The sequence below is a fragment of the Rattus rattus genome, chromosome 3, assembly GCF_011064425.1.
Source record: "Rattus rattus isolate New Zealand chromosome 3, Rrattus_CSIRO_v1, whole genome shotgun sequence".
Lineage (NCBI taxonomy): Eukaryota > Metazoa > Chordata > Mammalia > Rodentia > Muridae > Rattus > Rattus rattus.
In genome coordinates this window covers 175,987,599-176,003,667 of record NC_046156.1, presented here as the reverse complement: position 1 = coordinate 176,003,667, position 16,069 = coordinate 175,987,599, and the positions used below count along the sequence as shown (strand labels likewise).

Genomic DNA, 16,069 nt, shown 5'->3' with positions numbered 1-16,069 from the left:
CTGACTTACTGTATCCTGGCAAAGCTCAGGACAGGAGGGAGGGGAAGAGCAGTGCGAGGCAGGAAAGAAGAGGGAAGAAGAGGGAAGAAGCGGGAGGCAGAAAGGGGTTTCCTTTTTAGCTCTCTGGCAGAGGGGTGCATTAGAAGAACAGAGTCTGGTTGGCGGCGCACGTGATGAGCTTGGACCTCTCTTGGACCTCAGATCTTGTTTTCTGGGCCCACTGTTCCTTCTGTCACCTTCAGTTGGACACCTTCAATTTCATATTCCTGAGAGTCTGAAAAAGACAAAGGGAGATTCAGATCTAGGGTTCAGAGGAGAAGTCTGAACTGTTATAACCTACGAGAGACCTTAGCAAATGGCCACAGATGGCCACAGTCAGAACATGAAGTATGAATGACGCTGTGGGAAGGAAAGAAAGTAAGGACAGCTAGGCTAGTGTGTCTGGCGTCTCAGGGATGGGCTGCGTGTTTACATCCGTGAGTCGTGCAGGGCAGGGTGCTCTGTGGAGGATATGAGGATGCATATCATGCACCATCCCATAATTCCTTCCCAGGAGGATTCCTTTAGGCTGCCCTTGGAAAGCAATTGTAATTGTTTCCTGTCCTGTGGATCAGTTATAATAGATAGCGTCCCTATCAGCACCTGCCTGTAATCAACCCTCGGATCCATAATGTAGCCCTTATGGTGGTAATAAAGTAATTAGCTTACTTACCTGTAAGACAGGGTAGTTTCAGTATCATTTTTGATTAGCAGTTAACAATTTAGCTTTTAGGTTTTCACTCTCTGTTTTGTATCAAGTTTTTGTTTGCCCCTAAGACTACTAAAACTCTTCCCAAATATTTCAAGTTTCCATCTTTTTAAAGTCTATAGATGGCTGGCCTTCTGTATAATCTGGGAGTTAGTTAGAGCATGATGATAGTGTTAATAAAAAGGGTTTTCTTTTTAAATCATGCAGCCAGTTTGTAATCTCACCTTCCTGATTCCTGAAGCCCCACATTAATGACAGCACAATTATCTTTTTCTGAAAGCATGTCTGTATCTCTTCTTAATAACGTAATCCAGGGGTTTTTTGGTCATTTTTCCTTTATTTTTATAAATTTATAGTTGTTTATTGTTAGAATTCTGTCTAAGCTCTGTCCCACAGTTACCTGGCAACAGCCAGGTGTGTTCGCCAGGCATGCTTGACACTATAAAAGGGGCTGTTCTTCTTTGCCCCCTCCTCACTCCCTCTTGCCTCTCTCTTTTTTTTGCTTTTTTCCCACCCCTCTCCTGTTCCTTCCCCCTCCCACTCCCCCTCCTCCCTCTTTTTTTTGTTTTTTTTTTTTTTTTTTTTTTTTTTTTTTTTTTTTTCCGGAGCTGGGGACCCGAACCCAGGGCCTTATGCCTTCCCCTAGGCAGCGGCTCTACCACTGAGCTAAATCTCCCAACCCCCTCTCTTCACCATAGTCTGCCTCTACTCTTCTTCCCTACCCCCCCCCTCTCTGCTCCTACTACACTCTTAACTCCCCTTCCCATGCCCTGAATAAACGATTCTATACTATACTGTCCTGTGGCTGGTCCCTCAGGGGAAGGGATGTCTCAGCATGGGCCCTCGGAGGCACCCCTTCCCCCATACCTCACCACACCCCATAGAACATATCCCCTTCTCTTTATCTTTTTGTAAACACATCAGTTATGATGCATGAAAAAGCAGCAGATCAGTTTTAATGGTGCTCTAGACAGACTTTCTACAAAAGAAAAATACCCATTTAAAAAGTTTTTATCATTATAAAGGCAGCTAATAGAATATATAGACAGTCCCAAAGTTAACATTTTCCCACTCATAGAGCACACACTTCTGCTGGGGAAAAAAAAAACAAAAAAACAAACAAACAAACAAAAAACAACGAAGGTTTTGTTGTTTTTGAGAACGGAAGTGTTGACGGGAGAGCTGACTCAGAGGTTAAGAATGTAAGTGTGCAAATAGAAGTTTGCTGTAGTATTTGCTCTTAAATTTCAATCATTGTTTCAGGAAAAGCAACTAAGTTATCAAGCAAACAAAGAAAGTAAGCATCTTTCATCCTGTGAGACTTCTGAAAGAAAATGCTAACAGACTGGAGACTAGTTTTTTCAGGCCTTTGAATTGGCTTAGTCAATCTGCTAAGTAATAACACATCTGTCCCAGGTGTAGTCCAGAGAACGTGTCACCGTCCTGTATGCTCCTGTACCACAGCCCCCTGTACCACAGCCCCCTTTACCACAGCCCCCTGTACCACAGCCCGAGGAAGGAGGAGGGGGTTTCTGTGCTCCCTGACCACAGGGAGCTCCCCAGGCTGCTTAGCTGTTGTGCACCAGAGCTCTGTGACAGGCGAGCTCAAAGCCAGTGCTTTTCCCTCAGTGCGGTGCCTTCTCAGTAACCATGTATTTAAACATGACTTCAAAGATAGTTGGAAATAAAGATTGAAGGCTACCAAAAAAAAAAAAAAAAGGTGAAATTATGTTATATCCACTGTAAAAACCTGGGAGATCTAACCTTTAAGTCTGAGAAAGGAGACTCCCTATGAAAGCTGCACAGAGACCATAGAACAGGGTTTGAGGGTCTCAGTTACAGCTTATCAATAGACAGTCTCCCCAAGGCAAGTGACCCTATGCCCCAAAACTAAGCAGAGCCCAGCAAATATCTGAGAAGACTTCTGAAGAATTCCCAAGTATGAAGCTATATTGAGTGCTTTGTAGACCTCATCTAAAGTCAAGCAGTGCTGTGGTGGAACCATCGCAAGGTGGTGGTGTGACCACGATACTAGGTGGGTTGTTCAGGCTGGGGTTGGCATTCCCTGTTTGCCTTAGGCACCAGCACTGCCATGCGATTTGCTAGAGAAAGGCATAAGCGTGGGTTCTCATGCTCTCCTCTTGGGACCCACGTGTTTCCATGGGAATGTCAAGGTCGGAGACCTTTACCAGGGAGCACTTTAACAGCCACTTAGAGGAGCTGGCTGGGCTTTCATTTCCTAAGTACACTTGGGTACTACAGTGTCTTCTGTTGTTTACTCAGCATTGTTTTCCCTTCATCCCCATCCTGTCCCTTCCCTGCTATCCCCCTGCCTCGATCCCACCTTGTTCATTCCTGTCCCTCTCCCTTTCATTGGTTGCCTCTCTGGCATTTCATCTAGTGACTTCACAAATGGAAGATAGCTTAAAAAATGGAATACAGTACTAGAAGAAGCCAACTGTAGCCAAGAAAAATGGCTGATGAAGGACTTGGTATTGTTTATAGTAGTCATAACAGACATTCATTTTTCCATTGCCTGGATTTCTGTTTCTGGCCCTGGGTCTTCTCTCTGTCCTAGGAACTTAAAAACCTAGATCGCCCCTGTGATATTTTTTCATGATGGAAATGGTTGTCATTTTCTTGACTTTCCTACAGGGTGTGTTTGACGTGGACAAGAAAACCGGGTTGACACTGATCGAGCTTTGGGAAGGCCTGACTGTTGATGACATCAGGAAGAGCACAGGCTGTGACTTTGCAGTAAGTGCTTCTGTGGGCAGCGTCTTGCACGGGACCTCAGGCTGGGTGGACAAATGGTTATAGGCACCAACCATTCATTTCTGCGCAATTAAGGAGCTGATCTGAGCAGGAGCAGAAGGGGAAGTTGTGTGTGTGTAACTCAGACCAGGGCTGTCAGTAATGTGACAGGAACATGAGGAAACACCAAAGAGCTAGAGAGGACAGAGGACATCTGCTTTGTGTGAAGTCCTGGAAGTTCTCTATTTGTCAGATGTGGCCAATCCTGATGTTTGCCACTTGTGGAGAAAGGATGCTTCCTTTGTTCTTACACTTGTCTGACAGTGACCCTCTCCTTGGCTCAGTTCTCTGGTTTTTATTCTAGTATTAGAGATACTAGAATGTAACAAGAGCAAACCTGTTGCATCCTACCTGCAGGTAAATAATAACACACAGAAAACTCAGACTTGGAAATCCAGTAAATATACAAGGAGAGTCCCTATTAAAAGTTCCCTTAGTCACACTTACTTATGTCTGCTTTAAAAAATGTATTCATTTATTGTGTGTGTATAAAAGTGTTTATTATAAATCACTAGTCACCTTTTGTTAGGGTTGACAGATAGATGTAATTAACTTAAAGTTAACCAAAGGTAAAAGGGATATATATGTCTGAAATAGTGAAGGACAGAACTTATTTACTAATTACAATAAAACACACTGAGAAGAAATTAGAGAAACTCATTTAACAAAAAGTATTTGATGCGCCGACCATAGATTTCATACTTAACTTCCTGAGCACGCAGGCTCGGCCTGTTCCTACAAATGCATAACGAATTTCCTTGAACCAACTTTGTTGTATAATTCATTATGTACATAGTAACCACCTCTTGGTACTGTTCCAAGGCCTTTTGTTTATTAACCTTTTCTGAATTTCCCTTTGGAAAAAAGCGGTCTCCCAGTAATACCTTGCTTGAAAAGCGCGTTTTTAATTAGCTTTCTCATAATCTCAGGGGAAAGAAAGGGAATTTATTTATTCTTGAACTATTTAGGACTTCTTACTCCAGTGAAACAAGCAAACAGTTTCCTAATCGGCTCCTTTGTTTTGCTTTGTGCCTGTGTGGAACAGGAAACCTCTGACAGGTAACACCTTCAGAGATCTGCAGAAATTTCAGTTTCTGCTGCAAAAGAATGCCCAGCATAAGACCCTCATTATCGAGGTATTAGCTATTTATGTGGGTAATTCAGAAAGCCTCACTGTTTTCATTAGACACCCATGGGGGGAGGGGCTACTTGTCATTTCTGTATAGATTTGAAAATTTCAGCCCTTCTGATATCCCAGTATAATCCCCTCCGTTTGCATTTATTAAACCGATATGAAATTGGTTTACGTTTTGATGTTTTAATATGTATATGTGTTGTGTTCAAGTTAAGTTAAGTTAACGTCTGTTCCTATGTACTAAAGCATCTGTGATGGAAACATTTAAAATCCTCTCCAGCAGTGTGACGCGTATCACACATCGCTGTTATACCTAGGCAGTCACCACTGCCCAGCAGCACAGCACACATTCTCACGCCCAGCCTTGGGGAACCAGGATTCCACTCCCATTCTCTATGACGTCATACTGTTTTCCAGTCTCTGTGCAAGTGAGATTGTGCAGAGCTCATTTTCATGTGCCTGCTCCCATGTCTCATCTAAAGCGGTGACTTCCACTGCCGTGTGTGTTGCCACAGAATCCAAGAATTCATTTTTTTTAAATAGATAGTATTCCATTGTGCATGAACACCGTTTTCTCTAACCAATCATTACGTGGTAGGCCCTCAGGTTACTTCTGTTTCTTGGTTCTTAGGAATGGGGAATGTGTTTGTATTGTTGGTGTAATCTTCTCTCCTTTGTAGTGAGATTGCTGGATCATATGGTGATTCTATTTCTAATTTTTGAGGAAATCTTACACCGAGGTTCACAATGGCTTTCTCATTCTGCTCCTACCAAGTGTCCCGTGTTATATCCTTACCAACACTTGTTCCTTTGTGCTTTTACACTTGGTCTCAGCAGAAAGACCAAGAGCAGTGGTCTTTGTCTCTCTGATGATAGCTAATTTAACTGGATTGGGCTGGGATCTCATTGTGGCTTTGATTTTCACTTCTTTACTGATTAAGGATGTTGTGAATTTGCGTAAACCCTTTGGCCGTTTGTATGTCTTCCCCCCACGTCTTGTTTAGCTATATTGTCTACTTCTTGTTTGTTCGTTTTGAGACAGGGTTTTCCTGTGTAGCTCTGGCTGTCCTGAAACTTGTTCTGTAGACCAGGCTGGCCTTGAACTCAGCGATCCACCTGCCTCTGCCTCCTGAGTGCTAGCATTAAAAAAGTGGTGCCGCACCCAGCCATGTTGCCCGCTTTTGATTGGATTATTTGAGGGATGTTTTTACCTTGAGTTGTTTGACTTCCATAGACACATCCTAGATAGTAACTCTTTTGTCCTATATGCATTTATTGTTAGTGCTCTGTATGAACACCCTGCATGTGCCTTGTCCCTCTGCCCATTGTCCTTTGTTCTTGACTGGCTTGTTCCATCTGCTCTGGAGAAGCAATTTAGTCGATACAACCTCAGTTGTTTACTTTTTTCTCCTGTGCTTTTGGTGGCTTGCTGGCTGTCATCCCTCCTTCCTTCCTTCCCTCCTCCCTCCCTCCCTTCCTTCCTGCCTTCCTGCCTTCCTGCCTTCCTGCCTTCCTTCCTGCCTTCCTGCCTTCCTTCCTGCCTTCCTGCCTTCCTGCCTTCCTGCCTTCCTGCCTTCCTGCCTTCCTGCCTTCCTTCCTGCCTTCCTGCCTTCCTTCCTTCCTTCCTTCCTTTCCTTCCTGCCTTCCTGCCTTCCTGCCTTCCTGCCTTCCTTCCTGCCTTCCTGCCTTCCTTCCTTCCTTCCTGCCTCCTTCCTGCCTTCCTTCCTTCCTTCCTGCCTTCCTCCCTTCCTTCCTTCCTGCCTTCCTGCCTTCCTGCCTTCCTGCCCTGCCTGCCCCCCTCCCTCCCTGCCTTCCTGCCTCCCTTCCTTCCTGCCTTCCTTCCTGCCCTTCCTGCCTTCCTGCCCTCCTTCCTTCCTGCCTTCCTGCCTTCCTGCCCTGCCTTCCTGCCTTCCTGCCTTCCTTCCTGCCTTCCCCTTCCTGCCTTCCCTGCCTTCCTTCCCTGCCTTTCCTGCCTTCCCCTGCCTTCCCTTCCTGCCTTCCTGCCCTTCCTTCCTGCCTTCCTGCCTGCCTCCTTCCTGCCTCCTTCCTGCCCTCCCTGCCTTCCTTCCTGCCTTCCTGCCTTCCTTCCTGCCTTCCTGCCTTCCTGCCTCCTTCCTTCCTGCCTTCCTGCCTTCCTTCCTTCCTTCCTTCCTGCCTTCCTCCCTTCCTTCCTTCCTGCCTTCTTCTTCCTCCCTTCCTACCTTCCTTCCTCCCTCCCTACCTTCCTCCCTTCCTTCCTTCCTTCCTGCCTTCCCTGCCTTCCTTCCTTCCTGCCTGCCTTCCTGCCTTCCCTGCCTCCTGGCCTTCCTGCCTTCCTGCTTCCCCCTCCTTCCTTCCTTCCCTGCCTTCCTGCCCCCCCTGCCTTCCCTGCCTTCCCCCCTGCCCTCCCTTCCCTGCCTGCCTTCCTGCCTTCCTTCCTGCCTTCCTTCCCTGCCTGCCTTCCTGCCTCCTGCCTTCCTGCCTTCCTGCCTGCCTGCCTGCCTTCCTTCCTGCCTCCTGCCTTCCTTCCTTCCTGCCTTCCTTCCTTCCTTCCTGCCTCCTGCCTTCCTTCCTTCCTTCCTTCCTTCCTTCCTTCCTTCCTTCCTTCCTGCCTTCCTGCCTTCCTGCCTTCCTGCCTTCCTGCCTGCCTTCCTGCCTTCCTGCCTTCCTGCCTTCCTGCCTTCCTTCCTTCCTTCCTTCCTTCCTGCCTTCCTTCCTTCCTTCCTTCCTTCCTGCCTTCCTTCCTGCCTGCCTTCCTTCCTTCCTTCCTGCCTTCCTTCCTGCCTTCCTGCCTTCCTGCCTTCCTTCCTTCCTGCCTTCCTGCCTTCCTTCCTGCCTTCCTTCCTTCCTGCCTTCCTGCCTTCCTGCCTTCCTTCCTTCCTGCCTTCCTGCCTTCCTGCCTTCCTGCCTTCCTGCCTTCCTTCCTTCCTTTCCTTTCCTGCCTTCCTTCCTTCCTTCCTTCCTTCCTTCCTGCCTTCCTGCCTTCCTGCCTTCCTGCCTTCCTGCCTTCCTGCCTTCCTGCCTTCCTGCCTTCCTGCCTTCCTGCCTTCCTGCCTTCCTGCTTTCCTTCCTTCCTGACAAGATGTCTCCATGTAGCAGCCCTGGCTGTCCTGGAATTCACTCTGTAGACTAGGCTGACCTCACACTCAGAGGTCTGCCTACCTCAGGATTTGGTGCTGGGATTAAAGGCTTGCACCACTCCCACAGCCAGCTTGGCACCTTTCTTTAAAAAGAAAGAAATTCCTTGTCAATTCTAAAGTCCTGCAGCATTTGCCTACTTTCTTCTGGTAGTTTCAAAGTTTTAGAGTCTTGTATTTATGTCTTTAATCCAAGTTGAACGTAGTTTGTAATTGGTGAGCGGAAGACAGGGGTGCAGGAGTCAGGGGAGGTGATGCCTGTTTTGTTTTTGCACATGGATGTCCAGGTCTTACTTGGACAAATACAGAGGAGAAGCCTGGCCTTCCTTTATGTTTCAAAGCTTTCAACATTGTTAGTAGCTTTGTCAAAACCGTGTCACTTTCGATGACTGGATTTAATTTTAGAGCCCTTGTTCTTTTCCACCGGCCTATGTCTGTTTTCCTAAGAGCATCACACTCTTTCAGTAGCAGTCTATTTAAAATTTTATTTCAGATTTGCGGTATATTTTGAATTCCAATAGTGTAATGTTTTCCTACTATGCCCCTGTGACTCAAAACAGCCTTGACTATTCAAGGGTTTTCATGGTTCCATTTAAATTATAATGTTTTTTCTGATTCTGTGAAGGAAGTGACTGGTGTTTTGAATAAGAACATGGGAGCTAAAGGAATGGCTCAGAGCTTAAGAATGCTTGCCACTCTTGAAAATGACCTGACTTCAGTCTTAGCAACCACATAAATGGTGCCTCACATCTGCCTTAACTCCAGTTCCCTCCATTACCCTCTTCTGGCCACCATGGGCATAAGGCATACACATGGTGCAAGTGCAAAACATACATACACATTTTTTAAAAAAAAAGAATTGCATTGCATTTGTAGATCACATTGATAGTGTGTACATTTTCACCATATTTGTTCTTCCAGGCCATGGGCATGAGACAGCCTTCCATTTCACTGTACTATCTTCAGTTTCTTTAGGGCATCGTAGTGTTCATCTGTGCCTGGGCATTTGGGTCTCCTTCACCTCTTCCTTACTGTGAATATTGGTGTTATAGACACTGGTACACAGTATTTCTTTGAGATACTGTTCTGAAATATTCTGGACATATCTCCAGAAGTAAGACTATGGGTCATATGCTAACTTCCTTTTTAGTTTGTGAGGCACTTCAACACTGTTTTCCACAATGATTGAACCACTTCATTTTTTTTAAAGATGTGTGTGTGTGTGTGTGTGTGTGTGTGTGTACATTGTTGCTGTCTTCAGACACACCAGAAGAAGGCATCAGATCCCATTACAGATGTTGTGAGCCACCACGTGGTTGCTGGGATTTGAACTCAGGACCTCTGGAAGAACAGTCAGTGCCCTTAACTGCTGAGCCATCTCTCTAGCCCACCACTTTGTATTCTTATTGCCAGTTTTCAGGACCTTTGTTTGCATTTCTCATACAATTGGCTTGCAGAGTCATTTGTATATTGGCCATCAGAGGATTTTCTTTGAAGAATTCTCTGTTCTTTTTAATCAACTTATTGTTCTTTGTTGTCTTATAGATCATCCTTATATATTCTAGGCATTACCCCCCTTTTTCTGTAGAAGACGTGTGTGTGTGTGTGTGTGTGTGTGTGTGTGTGTAGTTTATATACAGAAGTCTGTAAGTTAGATCATCAGTCCTATATGGCTTATTTTTGTGCAACTGTGACCCAATATTTTCACAACTGAAGAATCCTGTTTACTTTTACCCCTCGTGCTTATATTTTGGAAGATGGCTCTTCCTAGATTAATCAAGTAATTTCTTTTCAATGAACCCAGTGATGTATACCCATATACTAAAGCTTTGACAAACTGATACGAATTCTGATTCTTTTAAAAGAATACTTTTTCTTTATTCTTCGACAACTTTATACATGTTACCAATGTATCTTCATCATATCTACTTTTATCTTCTCTCCCCTTGGCCCAGACTTCCCTAACAAGTCTCCCTGTTATGAATGTTATATATGATCATAACCTTTTCTTTCTTTCATTAATTGATTGATTTACTGACTTATCTATTCACTTCACATCCTGATTATAGCCCCCCTCCCCTTCTCAGAGATGGGGAAACCCCTTATAAGTACCACCCTATCTAAACATATTCTGTCCCACTGAAGCCAGACAAAGCAGCCCAACTAGGAGAAGGAGATACAAAGAGAAGCAACAGAGCATCTCCCCCCTCCACTTGGTAGGAAAACTACATAGAGACCCTACTTTACCTCTGAGATTGATATATATATATATGTGTGTGTGTGTGTGTGTGTGTGTGTGTGTGTGTGTGTGTGTGTGTGTGTGCATGCCTATGTCCAGCCCATGCATGCTCTTTGGTTGGTGGTTCAGTCTCTTTGAGCCTTCATGGCCCAGGTTGCTTGACTCTGTAGGTCTTCTTGTGATGTCCTTGACCCTTCTGACTACTCAGTTCTAACCTCCACTCTTTCACAAGACTCCCCTGGCTCCACCTAGTGTTTGGCTGTGGGTCCCCACATCTTCTTCTATCGACTGCTGGATGGACCTCTCAGAAGACAATTCTATAGGCATAGCACAATATTAATAGTGTCAGGGGTTGGCTCTCTCCCATGGGATGGGTCTCAAATTAGGCCAGTCAGTGGTTGGCTGTCCCCTCAATCTCTGCTCCATCTTTATCCCTGAGAGACCCACCTGGCTACAGGGAGCGACCACTTCTATCTCCATATGTATGGCCTCCACTGCTAGGAGTCTTAGCTAGGGTCACCCCCATAGACTCCAGAGAGCCTCCCCCCTCCCAGGTTTCCAGTCCTAGAGATGTCCCCACCCCCAACCGACTTCTGTTCTCTTTCCTAGCCCTCACCTCATCCTCCCCACACCTGATCACCACCCCTGTTCCTCTCCCCACCCCTCTTGTATAACCTACTGATTCAAATTACTGCTGCCCTGCTACTACATGGAAAGAAGTCATTCACCAGACCCTGGCTACTCACTGAGAGCCAAACTCCCAAAGAGAAATGACTCCTCTTTCCCTAGCAGCCATCAACTGCCAGTAGTTCTTTTCAGCTAGATGTGCAGTTTCATGAGTTCCTCTCCTTACCATAAAGGAATGTCGACTGGCTTAACTTGCATTGATAAATTTAATTTTGTCTATACTTGCATTAGTCATTGTGTACTTGAAGGTAAACTGGGGAGCGGGGAGTAATTTTCTACTGCCTCAATTCCATGATCTCTGAAGTGTCTTTTGCAGTGTATATTAAGTTAAATTGGTTATTTACTTATTTCTTTCCTGATAAACAATTAAGTTATATAAAATAGGGTTTCTTTATGCTGTATCTGTGGATTACTTTTGAAATTTAATATTTCCTTTAGTTTTCTATTTTAATTTAAAATGAAGTTATTAAAAATAAATTGAAGCAGTGTTTGAACATTCTGTGCTAAACTTTAATTATTTTTGCTCTTCTTTCTTTCACCAGGTTTCACCAAACCTCATGCCAATGCAGCAGATCTCAACTTGAAGTGTCAATTGGACATTTGCCCCAGGCTGCTAAGATTTCATTTTCAACAAATAGGATTTAAGTGAAAGGATGTCAGTAATCAACAGTTACACATTTAACAAGACGTTTCGACTAGTTTTCTTCTAGTATTTCTGGATTTGTGCAGCCATAGACTTTGCTCTCTCCAGTGTGATGTATCAGTTCCATGAAAAACAAAAGGAAAACGTTTCATTGTGGTCTTGCTTCATGAGTGCTAAGAAGGTTGTCTTTGTCATTGGTGCTCACAGTGGATAAATGTTCATCTTTTTTGCTGTATATATTAAACATGACTTAGCAGCCCTGAAGGAAAATTTTCATGTGCATTTGTGATTAGGTAGAATACTTTTTTTTGATGACTATGTATCTTTTATCTTCCTCTGTTTTTTGAGAGATGCTGGTTATGCTTACCTCCTTAGAACATTCACCTTCCCTACACACTTCTTATGGATACCTGAGACGGCAAACAGGAGCATCCCTGAGAAAAGTAATCAGAAGAAAGAACAGGGCATAGGCTCTACCAGTGCTGGCATCCCACCAAATATTGCCTTTAAAGACAACCAACCATCTACCTATGTGTGAAAACAGCTGAAGCTAAGGATGAGAAGAGGATGGAAAACCTACTGACATTACCTAGTTCTCCTATTATAAGAGGGTGTGCTATACCTGAAGACTCTATTTCTGCATTGAGCTCCAGTGTTTACTTAATACAACATCTCTTGAGCAAAAAATAACCATGGGCAATTTATCATGAGTCTTGAATCTTAATAATGACAGCAGTACTTAAAAAGATGATATTCCAAGAGATCCCCCTTTTAGGCTCTCCATTCTGCTCAGCAAAGATTGTAAACACTTTTTCTACACTACAATGGTATTCTGCATAGGCTAGTTCTCTTAACAAAGTGCTATTACTTTAGCCTTATCTGTGCTGGGAATGATGGGAAAGGCTCAGATCAGAGTAGTCAGTTAGCAGGTTTTGTGTGACAGGGTAAACACAGTAGCTTGCGTTTATCAGTGGTGCTTCCTCAGAAGTAGCCACAATATAGACAGTTGCCAGGGGTCATCACTCTATAAGCACCCTTTGTATCAGATGTCTGAAAGCCTAGGTGTCCTGAAGCTAGACTGGACAGCTGGTGACTACACAGTGAAACATATTTAGTCCTTCTGGCACTAATTATAGGAATTTATCCACGTCTTAGGTGATGGTTGTCACTGGAACTCACTCTTCAAGTATAGCCACAGTTGACCTGTACATGATGTGAAAGGAAGATAAGCTCTTCCTCCATAGTACACTCTATGTAGGACTGCTTTTTCTGGATGGCCACAGGGTTGAAAGCATCCTCTGCCAGTGTTGATAAGAAGAACCCATCTTAGAAGGTCCAAGGCCCATGAGAGTACATATGTCTATGTTAGAGTGCACAGTTGAAAAACGTTCCTATTGTTGGTATGGATATGTCTTCACATGCACTTGCTTATCATTCCAGTCTGTTACTTTAAGACAAGGAGGTTCTTAGAACGTTTTAAACCTCAAAGCCTGAATAGACAACTTAAGATTCAAAGAGTGCCATGATATTTTTAAAAAAATGTGTTAAGTGATACAATAAAAATTGCAGATTGATAGAGATGAATGTGTTTGTCTTCATTTCTCACTTGGGAATGGTACGTGGCAAACACCTCAAAGGTTGAGTCTAACAACCATTGGTCATTAGGTCAGCATACTCTTAACTTCTAATCAAGCTGTTACTTTCTTTTTTGGGGGGTGGGGGAGGGAGGGAGTGTGGAAACAGGGTCTCTCTGTGTAGTCCTGGCTGACATGGGACTCATTCTGTAGACAAGCGGACCTCGGACTCACAAGAGATCCACATGCCTCTGCTTCCTGAGTAATGGCATTAAAGGCATTCACCATCATGCCTGGCATTGACTTTTCTTTTTATCTTGCCTTTTTAGAGAGCAAAAGAAACATTTCCTAATTGAATTTTGCTGTACCTTTCTCCCCATCACTGAAAATCATACCTGTGAAAATTGATTATCAAGCCATCATATGTTAATTTTTATATTGACATTTTTCTTCACGATATACTTTTTTAAAATTAATATTCCAGTAGTATGTTGAGTTTTATTGCAGTTTAAAATGTCTTCTTGTAGTCTGTCCAGTGTCTGTTTCCTCTCTACTAACGCTCTCTTCCAGGCCAAAATCCAGGGACTGGGGACAGGTTTCTAAGCTATCTCATTCTTTACTACATCCCCTCTGTTCACTTAAGCTATGTCCAGGAGTTGTCACATGATATATAGGCTATACCAATCGGGTTATTTCGCCCATGTTCAAGCATAGAGATAGAAGAGTTTTCTTCCTCTTCTGCCCATGAAACTGGAAGAATGTGATTTAGTATTGGTACCAGTCCTCTGCTAAACACACACGCACACAGACAACTGTCTGGTAGTTGCAAAGGAAGATGCTGGCACACAAGAAACGTGTTAAAGGAACACGATGTGTAGAGGAAATATTCTGGTTGTATTTGGGCCCCAGGTTCTGGTTCTACTTAAGCCAGTTTCCCTCCATCTTATTTATAGACCACTTCCAAGTCTTCCCATTTGTCATCCACTACTATAGTATTTATTAATAGAGTCCTTGAGTTTTGTGTGGGGTCTGTCCTCTTACAGATTTTTATAATATGAGAAAAACAGCCTGTACACTGAGTCCAGAGAACACATGTAAGCATGTGGTATGGGTGATACCGGTGGGCAATGAGATTGAAGAAAGGTTTTCCTCTTACAGTTCTACTCTGTAAAGACATGCTATATGGAATTAAGCAGAAGCTTAATTGGTGGGTAGGTTTCTTTGGGCTTAACATCTTTTTTTTTTTAATAGACTATGATCTCTCATTTCTTAAGCTTAGTTTTGGATCATCTATGTTTAAAATGAGGGGATTGCAATGTTTTCCTCAGTGGTTCCATAAGATAAAATTCAACCTCATAAAGACATACATCTTTCAAAATCGCTATTTCATGTTAGTGTGGAATGGATTGCTTCTGGTTTTTCTTTTTGGTATCTCCCCAGCTTGCCTATTGGAGGCCATATTAGTATCAAATATCAGGTTAAGCACAAATACTAACAATGAATATATTTGCAGGTATATTTATGTGACATACTTGACATCCCTTCCATTGAAAAAGTTAGACGTGTCTATCTATGGAATCTTCTGGCGATAGTTTGTGAATCACCCAGCATCTCTGACCTCTCTAGACAACTAACTGGATAGATGACTCCTTCCTTCCCATGTTTCATTGTGGAGGCTAAATGAGCTAGATCATGGTCACTATGATCTGTAAATGGAGTGCTCTCTTGCAAAGTACCTTGGGTACCTGTTTCCTGCCTCTTCTGTAGAGTGGCTTAGTAATGTGAGTATCTCATCTGACAAACTGGGATCCTGGTGCCAATGCAGCCCAGCTCCTGCATGTGTGGCTAACTGCTTTGCAGTGGTGCATCCCATTTGTTGCTCTTTAATCAGTTCAGGAGGGAAGGACTCCAGAAGTTCATGGATAACCCCTGTTTCCCCTGGAGCTCGGTTTTGATTTAGGAAGAGGAAGTAGCATCCCACTTTGTTTTTCTGGAAGCAGAATGCCTTTTGCCCTCTCTAGATATTGTCTCTAGCTGCCAACCTAGAGACAAGATCCAGTTTAGGCAAGAGTTAAATAGTTATGCTGGTTCTCAGGCAGATCTGTCAAACTCAATCTCTGCACCTGTGTGTGTGTGTGTGTGTGTGTGTGTGTGTGTGTCTGTGTGTGTGTGTGCAGTGCATATATATATATATATATATATATACACACACACACACACACACACAAAGACTGTGTTCTCAATATTTAACAGCTCCATGGCTGGCCATCACTGGCCTGTGATAGCTTTCTGAATATATTTATTGAATTAACCTACCAGTTGAAAACGCAGTTAATACTGAGTCAGGCTTAGAGGGTCCCCATAAGTATATAGTGATGTAAGATCTCTTAAGAATATGTAGGGGAATAAAACAATGGAACCTGGAGATTGTCACAATGGAATAAATAGTCCCGAAATACCTATATTTGTTTAAACACTTTATAATTTACAAATCGCCCAGAATATTTGAACTAGCTTATTTGATTTTCACAGTAACTTGCCAGGGAGACATTAAAATTAACTTGATTAGTCTGTGAGAAATAATGTCCACTAGTTCTTTAATCAAATGAGGCTTTCTGAGCTAATGTTGGATTTTGCCAAGTTAGTTAATGAGATGTGAATTAAATTCCCTGAACAGAACTAGATTTGTTGTTGCTCTCTGGATATGCCATAAAATAAAGTCAACACCCTTTAAACCCAATGGGACAAATATTCTAATTGTGTTCCTTCTGTTCAGATCACTTTTGTGCAGAACCTAGTTCATGATAAAATGGATAGTTCTTAAAGCAAAATGGATAGCATTACCATCAGGAAAGTGTTTCTGTGGAAGATGCCTAACCACACAGATTGGTCCATGTGAAAGGCTTTGTATAGGTACCCAAGAGTAAACAAAATCATATGATGGCAGCAGTAAGGACTAACAGGTTGGCACCATTCTGGAATTCTGTTTCCTGGGTGTTACCTGTTTGAAATCAGAGACATACATCAGACTGATTTACATGAACCACAAGAGAAGGCTTATAGTGTCACACAGAGAGCCTGACCTAATGAGGGCTAAAACCGGTCCTCCCACC

The 16,069-nt window shown here is 43.4% G+C and overlaps 1 protein-coding gene across 1 annotated transcript in view; it reads left to right on the top strand.

Annotated features, from left to right (window-relative positions):
* The window catches only part of Oxct1 (3-oxoacid CoA-transferase 1), a 132,209-nt gene extending 119,247 nt beyond the window's left edge, over positions 1-12,962 (top strand). The window contains exons 16-17 of the mRNA XM_032898826.1: positions 3,404-3,505; positions 11,282-12,962. Coding sequence (XP_032754717.1) covers positions 3,404-3,505; positions 11,282-11,323 — 144 coding nt within the window. The 3' untranslated portion in view covers positions 11,324-12,962. The remainder of the gene's footprint in view (positions 1-3,403; positions 3,506-11,281) is intronic.
* Positions 12,963-16,069: the final 3,107 nt, after the last annotated feature.